At 38.7% G+C, this 13,031-nt stretch overlaps 1 protein-coding gene across 4 annotated transcripts in view; it reads left to right on the top strand.

Annotated features, from left to right (window-relative positions):
- The window catches only part of LOC117521902 (BTB/POZ domain-containing protein KCTD1), a 38,233-nt gene extending 25,424 nt beyond the window's left edge, over positions 1 to 12,809 (top strand). For 3 of the 4 annotated variants that reach the window (XM_034183265.1, XM_034183264.1, XM_034183262.1), the window contains exon 5: positions 11,596 to 12,809. In XM_034183265.1, the coding sequence (XP_034039156.1) occupies positions 11,596 to 11,757 (162 nt within the window). In that variant the 3' untranslated portion in view covers positions 11,758 to 12,809. Of the gene's footprint in view, positions 1 to 6,013; positions 6,297 to 11,595 lie in introns of those variants that run through there. The other variant, XM_034183263.1, reaches the window with a different exon arrangement.
- Positions 12,810 to 13,031: the final 222 nt, after the last annotated feature.

Genomic DNA, 13,031 nt, shown 5'->3' with positions numbered 1-13,031 from the left:
ATAATCGCGATTACCGTGAAGTACTTATTTTATCCACAAAGTTGCATAAAACGACTCAGAATCTGACGTCATCGTGCAGCAGCAGCCACACGCAGCCTCGCTGCCTCACTCACTCTGTTTCCTCTCGTCTTGGTCGGATGGTTAGCGAGGCTCGGATAATAACACGGAGGTTGTGGTTCCAAAGCCACGTACCACGGCAGCGCTGTGGATGCATTTTGGTTTTAAGTAGGGCTGCCACGACTAGTCGACTAGTCACGCCTACGTTGATGATTGAAATCATTAACAACTAATTTAGTAGTTGATGAGTCATTTATTTTATTTAAGTCTTTGTTTTTACTCTCAATTCATAGTTTTAGGCAGCCGTCCTGCCGTCATTTGGAAGTTCAAATTTTGAATGAGACGGCCGATTAAAACAGTGGCCGTCTTATTCAAAGCCGGTTTAAAATGGGTAGTTTACCGAAGGAGCTGTGCGTGCGCGCGCGCAGTCAACTCGCTATAGACTGCAAGGGAGGGAGATTCCTGAACGGAGGCCTGAGACGTTACTTTCTGCTGTGAACCATCAGTGCACGTGAGACAGCGAGCGAGGAGCAGAGAGAGGATTTTAACCCGAGTGAACATGTTTAAAAAAAACAAACCGTGGAGCTGCCTTTACGCTCTGTACTTTCTCTACACGTGTGGTTCTGACGGCACCGTCCTGTTCAGACCATGTGCGCGTCGTATACTGAATTTATGAGATCACGAGATGAAATAAATGGTCAAATATCCTTAAAACATCCTCAAAAATGAGAATATATAAATGAACTAAGCAAAAATTACACACACACGGGTTAAAAAACCCTGCTGTGGAGAAGCTGTGCAGAGGCACAGATCACAAAAAGCTGAACTTTAATAGCTGTTTATTTTCCAAAGATATGTATTTGTTCAATCTTGAGCTTAATGTCGTGTTTAAGCACAAAATGTGACTGAGGAGAAGAAAAGGATGACTTCATCACGCTAAAATGAACTGGAGTTAGAATAAAAATACAAGCTGCTGATTTCTGTTATTTTTCAAAGTTATTATAAGCTGTAGCTATATGTTTTAATTATTTCAAAGTGAGTTGCCTCTTATTGTATTCTGATTTATTTATACAAAAAAAATATGGGGAGTCAAATCAGCCTGCATTGTTCTGTTAGTTTATATCAGTTTTCCTGAACATGTCCAGGTGTTTTTCCTTCTTTATAAGAGTTTGGTGTTTGCGTTTGCTCCACAAAGTTTTAAAACAATATAAAATGTTCACACTGTTCTTTGTAGCAGTTCTGTAATTTCAGAAATTCAACAGAAACAACCACAAATCAGAAAAAGTTGGGACTGTATGTAAAACGAAGATAAAAATAAAAATGTTGCACTACTGTTTCTCCACTCACAGAAGCCAAACGTTCTTCCAGAGTTGTGTAATCATACTACAATAGTAGAATATAAAGAAGGGAAAAAAGAAAAAAAATAGACAATATAATCGTCAATCGCAATTATTTGCCTGACAATTAATCATCTCCAGAAATTGCTAATCGTGACAGCCCTATTCCCAGTGTGTAGTGAGCGCCTTGTATGGCAGCACCTTGACATCGGGGTGAATGTGAGGCATAACTGTAAAGCGCTTTGAGCATCTGATGCAGATGGAAAAGCGCTATATAAATGCAGTCCATTTATTTGTTAATATACATCCATTCTTGCATTTCAGATCTGTAATACATTCCAAAAAGATGGGATGGAGGCAATTAAGGGCTAGCAATGAGGTTAAAAAAAGTCATGTTATTCTAAACTGTCAATAGATGACCGTAATCATGATTTGATACAAAAATCCAAAATTTCTCAAAGAAAGCTCGGAAGGATTTTCTCCTTCTACAGTGCATAATATCATTAAACAAATCAAGGAATCTGGAGGAATTTCAGTCCAGACGGCACTCGCACAAGCCTAAGCTGAATACCTGTGATCTCCGATCAATCAGATGGCACTGTATTAAGAACTGTCATTCATCAATAGCTGATATAACCACATGGGCAAGGAATTACTTTGCAAAACCTTAGTCAAGCACTACAACACTGAGTTACATTGATATATGGCACTTAAAACTTTACTGTGCAACAAAAGTCTTATATTAAACCTTGTCCACAAGCAGCATAGACTTCTCTGGGCTCAGAGCCATCTGAATTTGACCATCACACAGCAGAAACATTTATTGTGGTCAGGTGAATCAGAATTCCAGATCTTTTTTGGAACAAATGGACACTGTACTCTGGATCAAAGATGAAAAGCATCATCCAGATGGTTAACAGCAACAAGTCCAAACACCAGGGTCTGTCATGGGATGGAATTGTGCCAGCGCCCTTGGCAAAGGTAAACTTGTGGGATGGCAGCATTAATGCAAAAAAAAAAAAAAAAAATTGAAATTTTGGGGGATCATATGTAGCATTCATAAGAACATGTTTTCTGAGGATGTCCATGTATTTTTCAACAAGGAAATGCAAAACCACGTTCTGCACATATTACAGAGGCATGACTATAGAACAATGGGACAAAATAACACTTGAAATGCTTCATCGCTTGATATCCTCTGACAAAACATCTAAGTGTTGGACGAGGGAATGGTAACATTAGAAAGTGGTAAATGCTTTAGCACCCATTGGGTTTTTGGAATGTGTTGCAGGCCTGAAATACAGGAATGGATGTATTAACAAATGAAATGAATTTGACCAAAGAAAACATGAAATATCTTGAGTTCATACTGTCTGCAACAAATAAGTCTCAAATATAAGAACCACTGTTTCTTTTTCCTTCTTCTTCTAAATTTGCATTTTTCATACTGTCCCAACTTTTTCTGATGTATGGTTGTAGACTTACTTGTAACATTGGCCCAGTGTAGTATGTACTACCTGCCTCATTCTAGTTGAGAGATGCACTTATCTTGGCAGTGAGATTCTTGTCTCGATGAGCTGGGCCTATGAGCTTGAGATGAAGAGCTTATGGAGTCAGGATGTTACTGGACAGAGGTGTTTGTGATGGCAATACCTTTGCAGGAAGATGAAGGCCCAAGTCTTTAGAGTACTGGTGCTTCCATTCTTACTATGAGACTTGGACTTCGACTTGGTCGAGTGACCTTAGAAACCCAGATGTCTTGGTACTGGGTCTCACCAGGAAGTCCTTTAGTACTGATGGAATTGCTTTATGTCAAATAACCAGTTACTTTCAGACACCTAGATGAGGCATGCTATTTGCAATGTGAGGGATCATTAGCCATGATGCTACAACCGTGGGGTGTTTCACTGACCACGATTCTCAATACTGGAGATCCTAGCAAGTGGAGGAGACAAAGGGGACATAGGTATCATCTAACTGTGGGAAATGGGTGGCTGCTTTTGTGAGATGGGGGTACACTGCCCCGTTACAGTCTGCGATACAGTACTTAGGTCGTGCTCTGGTGCTACACATCATCACATCATCCACCCTATGACATTGACCCGCCTGCAACATATACAACCCCTGGCAAAAAGTATGGAATCACCGGCCTCGGAGGATGTTCATTCACTTGTTTAAATTTGTAGAAAAAAAGCAGATCACAGACATGACACAAAACTAAAGTCATTTCAAATGGCAACTTTCTGGCTTTAAGAAACACTATAAGAAATCACGAAAAATAATTGTGGCAGTCAGTAACGGTTACTTTTTTAGACCAAGCAGAGGGAAAAAAATATGGACTCACTCAATTCTGAGGAATAAATTATGGAATCACCCTGTAAATTTTCATCCTCAAAACTAACACCTGCATCAAATCAGATCTGCTCATTAGTCTGCATCTAAAAAGGAGTGATCACACCTTGGAGAGCTGTTGCACCAAGTGGACTGACATGAATCATGGCTCCAACATGAGAGATGTCAATTGAAACAAAGGAGAAGATTATCAAACTCTTAAAAGAGAGTAAATCATCAACTTTTGTTTGGTGCTGTTCCAATGAGATTTATAAAGATGACTGCCTGAAGAGAACATTTCCACAGTCATTGATGATATGGGGCTGCATGTCAGGTAAAGGCACTGGGGAGATGACTGTCATTACATCATCAATAAATGCACAAGTTTACGTTGATATTTTGGACAATTGAAAGGATGTTTGGGGATGATGAAATCATTTTTCAAGATGATAATGCATCTTGCCATAGAGCAAAAACTGTGAAAACATTCCTTGCAAAAAGACACATAGGGTCAATGTCATGGCCTGCAAATAGTCCGGATCTTAATCCAATTGAAAATCTTTGGAAGTTGAAGAAAATGGTCCATGACAAGGCTCCAACCTGCAAAGCTGATCTGGCAACAGCAATCAGAGAAAGTTGGAGCCAGATTGATGAAGAGTACTGTTTGTCACTCATTAAGTCCATGCCTCAGAGACTGCAAGCTGTTATAAAAGCCAGAGGTGGTGCAACAAAACACTAGTGATGTGTTGGAGCGTTCTTTTGTTTTTCATGATTCCATAATTTTTTCCTCAGAATTGAGTGATTCCATATTTTTTTTTTCCCTCTGCTTGGTCTAAAAAAGTAACCGTTACTGACTGCCACAATTTTTTTTTCCTGATTTCTTATAGTGTTTCTTAAAGCCAGAAAGTTGCCATTTGAAATGACTTTAGTTTTGTGTCATGTCTGTGATCTGCTTTTTTTTTCTACAAAATTAAACAACTGAATGAACATCCTCCGAGGCCGGTGATTCCATAATTTTTGCCAGGGGTTGTAGAACGCACTTCTATTTGTTACTACTGCATCCTGATTATTAGTTATGCAACAAGAGATACACCCATACAACAAAGGTCCATTTGTGTATTATGTTACAAAGTTTTATGTTCATCCAAAGTTTGAATGTATTCAACTTGTAGTGGAAACTACATTGACACTTAGGAGGGCAGCCAATGGCTTTAGGGAATCCATTAAAAAGGGACAATAAGCTAATAAAGATTGCAGATACTTCCAGAGATGTACAGCAACAACTTCTTATTGAGGAAAATGTAAAACAGCCAAACCAAAGTATTATGAATGCAGTCTGAACTGCTGTCAAAGTATGGCCCAAACGTCTATCCAAAATGAATATAATATTCAGTAGAGAGTAGAGCACAGTAAGTCCTGCAGAGGGCCTTAAGCCCATTAGAGTGGTGTGTATCTCCAGAGACTGGAGCATGTGGTGGATGAGAGTCCAAAACTCCTTCTCGATGGGAAACCAGTCCATCACAGGTTGTTCCCCAGCCAAAGCCAGTACCCAAGTATGACAATGATGAAGTGTGTTGTCAGAGAACACAGACAAGTAGAGTGAAGTAGATACACCTGGAGTCAAACCCCAGGTTTTTGGTTAGTGGTATAATTCCTTTGACACGGAGCCAGCTGCTCTATGTAAGACCCGGTGAATGCTTAAAAAAAAATAAAATAAAAAAAATAAAAATTCAAGTTCTCTGCACACACACTAGCATGCTTTTTCAGTATCTTATATTCTGAGTGTCAGTAGAGTCGTGGGAGTACCATCACAGTAAGATGGTCCACGGTTTAATGCCTTCAACGCCTGAAGTTCCATTAAGAAGGGCATCTAGTGTTTCTGGTTTTTAACTTGTTAATCAACATATGGATCCATGTTGAATCTGCTGTGACAACCCTGAGCAAATGTGGAGCAGCCAAACGATGGATGCTGGAACATGTGGAGGTAAGTTTCATCAAGGAAAGTTTGATGATGTGCTTCCACACATTCATGACACCATGGAACCGCCTTGGGTCTTGGATGGCAAGCAGCCAGTTTGGGCCTGAATTCCATATTGTGCTAATGAATGCCAAATTTCCTAATTAAATGGGTTGGTGTTATGGTTTGATATAAGGTGTTTTTCGCAGTCCAGTAAGTCCTGTGAGATGGTGCAGTTTGGCTTGTTTTTTTATTGGGGGGGGGGGGGAGACCACTGTACAATAATAATATTTGCAGACATATTATGATTGATGATGTTGTCCTTGTCCAGGTTTAGAGCGTCTGCAACAACGTGGCTTTGAGATTGCAGGCTCATGTGGGGGTGGCGTGGACTCTTCCCAATTCAGCGAGTACGTCCTGAGGAGGGAACTGAGGAGAACAAGTCTGCGAGGACCCAATTCAAACAGGATAAAGCAGGAGCAGCTGGACTAGAAACCTCCTCAGCTGCAGAAGGCACTAGACTTTTCTGTGGCAGCCAAAACGCTGCAGAGCGCTGGGGACAGTTTCTTTGTTGATGTTTCTGTTTTCTTAAACTTGAGAACCATCTTGGAGAACTAAAAAGAAAAAACTAAGACACGCGACAGTTTTTTTTTTTTTTTTTGCCATAAGAAGATACATTTGGTAAGTTTGAAAGTGCAGGGACGATTGTGATTGTCGAGCCCCCGATACAGCAATTTAAAAGAAAAAAGATTTATATAGGCAGGATCTACAAATGAAGTTGTTTTAAAACTTGGAGCCTACATTAGGTGGATTTCTATTTTAACCACTTAAAATAAAAAAAGTATTGCTGATGGAGTGTGTTGCATTATCTTATAACCACTGACTAATTTTGTTGTCTCACTTGCAAATTGACTGCTTTTAATCCCGCTGTATGAAATCATTTTTGTGTTGCTTAAAGTACAGAATGTCTGTCATAATTCACAAAGCATTTATTTCTGGATTTAACATGTTGAATATTGTGATACCAATGAAGTGGAGTTTTTTTTTTTTTTTTCTTTATGTGGAAGTTATTTTTATTGAATTATACCATGAAATATTGCAAGTGTCACCACGCTGTAAAAGACAGTTCCACACATGGTAAAGAATTGAATAAATTATGGCACACAGTTTGACTATTTGGGGAGTGTGAACTACTAACCCCCATCTGCTATTTTTGGAATAATCTAATTAGATCATAATATTCCTCTGCGTCATGACCTGTAAAGTTTTTCATCATATATGTTTGTGGGTTTTTTTTTTTTGTGCGTGTTTTTTTTTTTTAATACTAAATCTTTTTAAGAAGATTTGTTGCCTCAGACATGACTGAGCAGATTAAAGCTTATTGTATACCCATATCAAGGTCACATTTACTTGTAGCACATATTAATATGAAGTTAGATATAAATGATTTCTAACATGATCGACCCACCTATGCTCCCTAGATTTGAGTAAAAAGGAATGTAGCAAAAAAGAAAAAAGTGAAAATAAAAGCAGACTAAAGTTGTAACGGTGTGTGGACAGTTTTGTGTTGTATTAATGTCAGGTCTGAGTTGATATTTAGATTTCAGGCTCACCATGTTGGCTTCTGTTAAAATGGTTAATATTGTCATACTTGGTCCAATGGTCCAGGGGCACGTTAATGCGCAGTCATGCCTGGGCTGAAAACAAGGGGCCCCATGTGCTTAAGGGTCCCTTAAAAATTTTTCATAAAGAGCTCGTATAATACTAACACAATCTATTACAGTACAATCCCCACATAATAAATGCAATCACCGTAAACACCAAAAACAGGTAATGGAACCCAGTCCAGGTGCATCGTGGAGGGGCCCATGTGACTTGGGGTCCCATAAAAATTTTGTACAGCGCTCATATAACACCAACACAATGAATATACAATAGAATCCCCAAATAAACACAATCACTAAAAATGTCAAAAAGGCCGCCTCCCTCCTCCAGGTGAGAATTAGCTCAGTGCAGCATGAAGATGATGTGATCCTCCACTCCCCTGTAGGGCTGGTATGCAAACTGCAGAGGGTCCAGCGACGGGGCCCCATGAAAAATTTCATACAGTGCTCACATAACACTAACACAATCAATACACAATGCAATACCCAAGTAATAAATACGACCATTAAAAACACCAAAAAAGTAACAGAACCCAGTCCAGGTGAGAACTAACAAACACTTTTTTCGCCCTTTAATCTGTAAATTAAGAGCAGCTTATGCACAGGCCCAGAATGGTATTTCTTAACAAATTGCCCACACATGATATTTTAACAATGATTAGTGTGTTCTAAACAAAAATAAGCACACGCATATCTTTTGATCTAGCAAAAGCACAAGGTTGCTTCATGGCTGAACTAGACTTTTAAGCAAAGAAACTTTTAGTCAGGTCAAAAATGGGCTAAAGGTGGGAAAAAGTGGTTTAAAAATAAATAAATAAATACAAATAAAGATGAAAATCACCAAAACTATTAGTCTCCATGTGTATCTTTCATCTTTGTGACATCATATATGGATGTGAGAAACGGTCTTACTGGATATGTTTTAGAATACATGAGTATAGCAGTTGATTGTTTGGACTAAACGGTGCCTTGGAACAATGCATGGAACATAATAATCATAAATAGTAAACACAAAAGCATGCAATCATGGTGTCATGTTGAATTACATAATAGTTGTTTCTTTTGTTGTTGTTTTTGTTGCTATGACTTACGTATGGAAAAATCATGTGATCGATAATATAAAAAATAAAATAAAATAAAAATAACTACACTCAACAAAAATATAAATGCAACACTTTTGGTTTGGCTCCCATTTTGTATGAGATGAACTCAAAGATCTAAAACTTTTTCCACATACACATATCACCGTTTCCCTCAAATATTGTTCACAAACCAGTCTAAATCTGTGATAGTGAGCACTTCTCCTTTGCTGAGATAATCCATCCCACCTCACAGGTGTGCCATATCAAGATGCTGATTAGACGCCATGATTAGTGCACAGGTGTGCCTTAGACTGCCCACAATAAAAAGCCACTCTGAAAGGTGCAGTTTTATCACACAACACAATGCCACAGATGTCGCAAGATTTGAGGGAGCGTGCAATTGGCATGCTGACAGCAGGAATGTCAACCAGAGCTGTTGCTCGTGTATTGAATGTTCATTTCTCTACCCTAAGCCGTCTCCAAAGGCGTTCAGAGAATTTGGCAGTACATCCAACCAGCCTCACAACCGCAGACCACGTGTAACCACACCAGCCCAGGACCTCCACATCCAGCATGTTCACCTCCAAGATTGTCTGAGACCAGCCACTCGGACAGCTGCTGAAACAATTGGTTTGCATAACCAAAGAATTTCTGCACAAACTGTCAGAAACTGTCTCAGGGAAGCTCATCTGCATGCTCGTCGTCCTCATCGGGGTCTCGACCTGACTCCAGTTCGTCGTCATAACCGACTTGAGTGGGCAAATGCTCACACTCGCTGGCGTTTGGCACGTTGGAGAGGTGTTCTCTTCATGGATGAATCCCAGTTCACACTGTCCAGGGCAGATGGCAGACAGCGTGTGTGGCGTCGTGTGGGTGAGCGGTTTTCTGATGTCAATGTTGTGGATCGAGTGGCCCATGGTGGCGGTGGGGTTATGGTATGGGCAGGCATCTGTTATGGATGAAGAACACAGGTGCATTTTATTGATGGCATTTTGAATGCACAGAGATACCGTGACGAGATCCTGAGGCCCATTGTTGTGCCATACATCCAAGAACATCACCTCATGTTGCAGCAGGATAATGCACGGCCCCATGTTGCAAGGATCTGTACACAATTCTCGGAAGCTGAAAATGTCCCAGTTCTTGCATGGCCGGCATACTCACCGGACATGTCACTCATTGAGCATGTTTGGGATGCCCTGGATCGGCGTATACGACAGCGTGTACCAGTTCCTGCCAATATCCAGCAACTTCGCACAGCCATTGAAGAGGAGTGGACCAACATTCCACAGGCTACAATTGACAACCTGATCAACTCTATGCGAAGGAGATGTGTTGCACTGCATGAGGCAAATCGTGGTCACACCAGATACTGACTGGTATCCCCCCCAATAAAACAAAACTGCACCTTTCAGAGTGGCCTTTTATTGTGGACAGTCTAAGGCACACCTGTGCACTAATCATGGTGTCTAATCAGCATCTTGATATGGCACACCTGTGAGGTGGGATGGATTATCTCAGCAAAGGAGAAGTGCTCACTATCACAGATTTAGACTGGTTTGTGAACAATATTTGAGGGAAATGGTGATATTGTGTATGTGGAAAAAGTTTTAGATCTTTGAGTTCATCTCATACAAAATGGGAGCAAAACCAAAAGTGTTGCGTTTATATTTTTGTTGAGTGTATTTATGTTGGACCTTCCCAGGAATCAAAGCACTAAACAATACAAACTCCAACAATAAAATAATTGTATACCAATAATAAAAGTACATGACAACAATCCACAAAAATTCCAACTTCGAGAGCTGATCATAAAAGGTGCGATTTATACTCAACTTGTATGTGTATATGTGCCCCCCACCACCACCACCATCGCCTTCAAGAAGCATTTTTGACAAGTGCAATTTGCATACTACAAAATTTACATTAGTGTTCAGAATAATACAACCCCTGGCAAAAATTATGGAATCACCGGCCACGGAGGATGTTCATTCTGTTGTTTAATTTTGTAGAAAAAAAGCAGATAATTTCATTTCATTTATTTATTTATTTCATTCATTTAAAAGAAAAAAACAGAAAAGCAGAAATAAAGCATCTCCATTACCAGAATGAAAAGGAGCAGAGAGAAGAACAAGTCTTATATTTTCTGCCCCTTTTACAATACAATCTTTCAATATCCAGCGTCATTTTTCAACATTATTTAACAGATTGTATTTCTTTAAACTTGTCACATACCATTGACTTATTTCATAATTATGACCATTATTAAATAGATTACATCTCTGACAGGTTACATTTTTAAACTTAAAACATTTTATACATTATTAACAAATTACATTTTTTTTTTTTACTTCCTTACAGCCCACTAACTTATTTTATAGTTTCATACTTACTTAATACATCTAGTTTAATACGTTTTTTAAATAATTTAAGCGACCTTAATTCTTTAATTTCTTTGCTGAGATTGTTCCATAATTTTACACCATTTACTGCAATACTCCGTTCTTTTACTCTGGTTCTGTATCTTGGTTTTCTAAAGACTTCTATTCCTTTCAGTTTATAACTACTTACTCTTTTCTCAAACATATTTTGAATGTTTGTTGGTAAAGCATTTTTATTAGCTTGGTACACTGTTTGTAATATTTTCAAATCAACCAAATCACGAAATTTAAGTACCCTGTACTTAATGAACAATGGATTAGATGGATCTCTAAAACCCTGTTGCTAATCACCCTTAAAGCCCTTTTCTGCAGAATAAACAAAGGTTGTATATAAGTTGTATATGTTGATCCCCAGATTTCTACACAATAAGTTAAATATGGGAAAATCAATGAATTATACAATGTTAATAAACCATAACTATTTAAGTTTCATCAAGGAAAGTTTGATGATGTGCTTCCACACATTCATGACACCATGGAACCGCCTTGGGTCTTGGATGGCAAGCAGCCAGTTTGGGCCTGAATTCCATATTGTGCTAATGAATGCCAAATTTCCTAATTAAATGGGTTGGTGTTATGGTTTGATATAAGGTGTTTTTCGCAGTCCAGTAAGTCCTGTGAGATGGTGCAGTTTGGCTTGTTTTTTTATTGGGGGGGGGGGGGAGACCACTGTACAATAATAATATTTGCAGACATATTATGATTGATGATGTTGTCCTTGTCCAGGTTTTAGAGCGTCTGCAACAACGTGGCTTTGAGATTGCAGGCTCATGTGGGGGTGGCGTGGACTCTTCCCAATTCAGCGAGTACGTCCTGAGGAGGGAACTGAGGAGAACAAGTCTGCGAGGACCCAATTCAAACAGGATAAAGCAGGAGCAGCTGGACTAGAAACCTCCTCAGCTGCAGAAGGCACTAGACTTTTCTGTGGCAGCCAAAACGCTGCAGAGCGCTGGGGACAGTTTCTTTGTTGATGTTTCTGTTTTCTTAAACTTGAGAACCATCTTGGAGAACTAAAAAGAAAAAAATAAGACACGCGACAGTTTTTTTTTTTTTTTTTGCCATAAGAAGATACATTTGGTAAGTTTGAAAGTGCAGGGACGATTGTGATTGTCGAGCCCCCGATACAGCAATTTAAAAAGAAAAAAGATTTATATAGGCAGGATCTACAAATGAAGTTTGTTTTAAAACTTGGAGCCTACATTAGGTGGATTTCTATTTTAACCACTTAAAATAAAAAAAGTATTGCTGATGGAGTGTGTTGCATTATCTTATAACCACTGACTAATTTTGTTGTCTCACTTGCAAATTGACTGCTTTTAATCCCGCTGTATGAAATCATTTTTGTGTTGCTTAAAGTACAGAATGTCTGTCATAATTCACAAAGCATTTATTTCTGGATTTAACATGTTGAATATTGTGATACCAATGAAGTGGAGTTTTTTTTTTTTTTTCTTTATGTGGAAGTTATTTTTATTGAATTATACCATGAAATATTGCAAGTGTCACCACGCTGTAAAAGACAGTTCCACACATGGTAAAGAATTGAATAAATTATGGCACACAGTTTGACTATTTGGGGAGTGTGAACTACTAACCCCCATCTGCTATTTTTGGAATAATCTAATTAGATCATAATATTCCTCTGCGTCATGACCTGTAAAGTTTTTCATCATATATGTTTGTGGGTTTTTTTTTTTTGTGCGTGTTTTTTTTTTTTTAATACTAAATCTTTTTAAGAAGATTTGTTGCCTCAGACATGACTGAGCAGATTAAAGCTTATTGTATACCCATATCAAGGTCACATTTACTTGTAGCACATATTAATATGAAGTTAGATATAAATGATTTCTAACATGATCGACCCACCTATGCTCCCTAGATTTGAGTAAAAAGGAATGTAGCAAAAAAGAAAAAAGTGAAAATAAAAGCAGACTAAAGTTGTAACGGTGTGTGGACAGTTTTGTGTTGTATTAATGTCAGGTCTGAGTTGATATTTAGATTTCAGGCTCACCATGTTGGCTTCTGTTAAAATGGTTAATATTGTCATACTTGGTCCAATGGTCCAGGGGCACGTTAATGCGCAGTCATGCCTGGGCTGAAAACAAGGGGCCCCATGTGCTTAAGGGTCCCTTAAAAATTTTTCATAAAGAGCTCGTATAATA

This window comes from Thalassophryne amazonica, chromosome 12 (genome assembly GCF_902500255.1).
Source record: "Thalassophryne amazonica chromosome 12, fThaAma1.1, whole genome shotgun sequence".
Classification (NCBI taxonomy): Eukaryota; Metazoa; Chordata; class Actinopteri; order Batrachoidiformes; family Batrachoididae; genus Thalassophryne; species Thalassophryne amazonica.
This window is presented reverse-complemented; position numbering and strand designations above follow the sequence as displayed.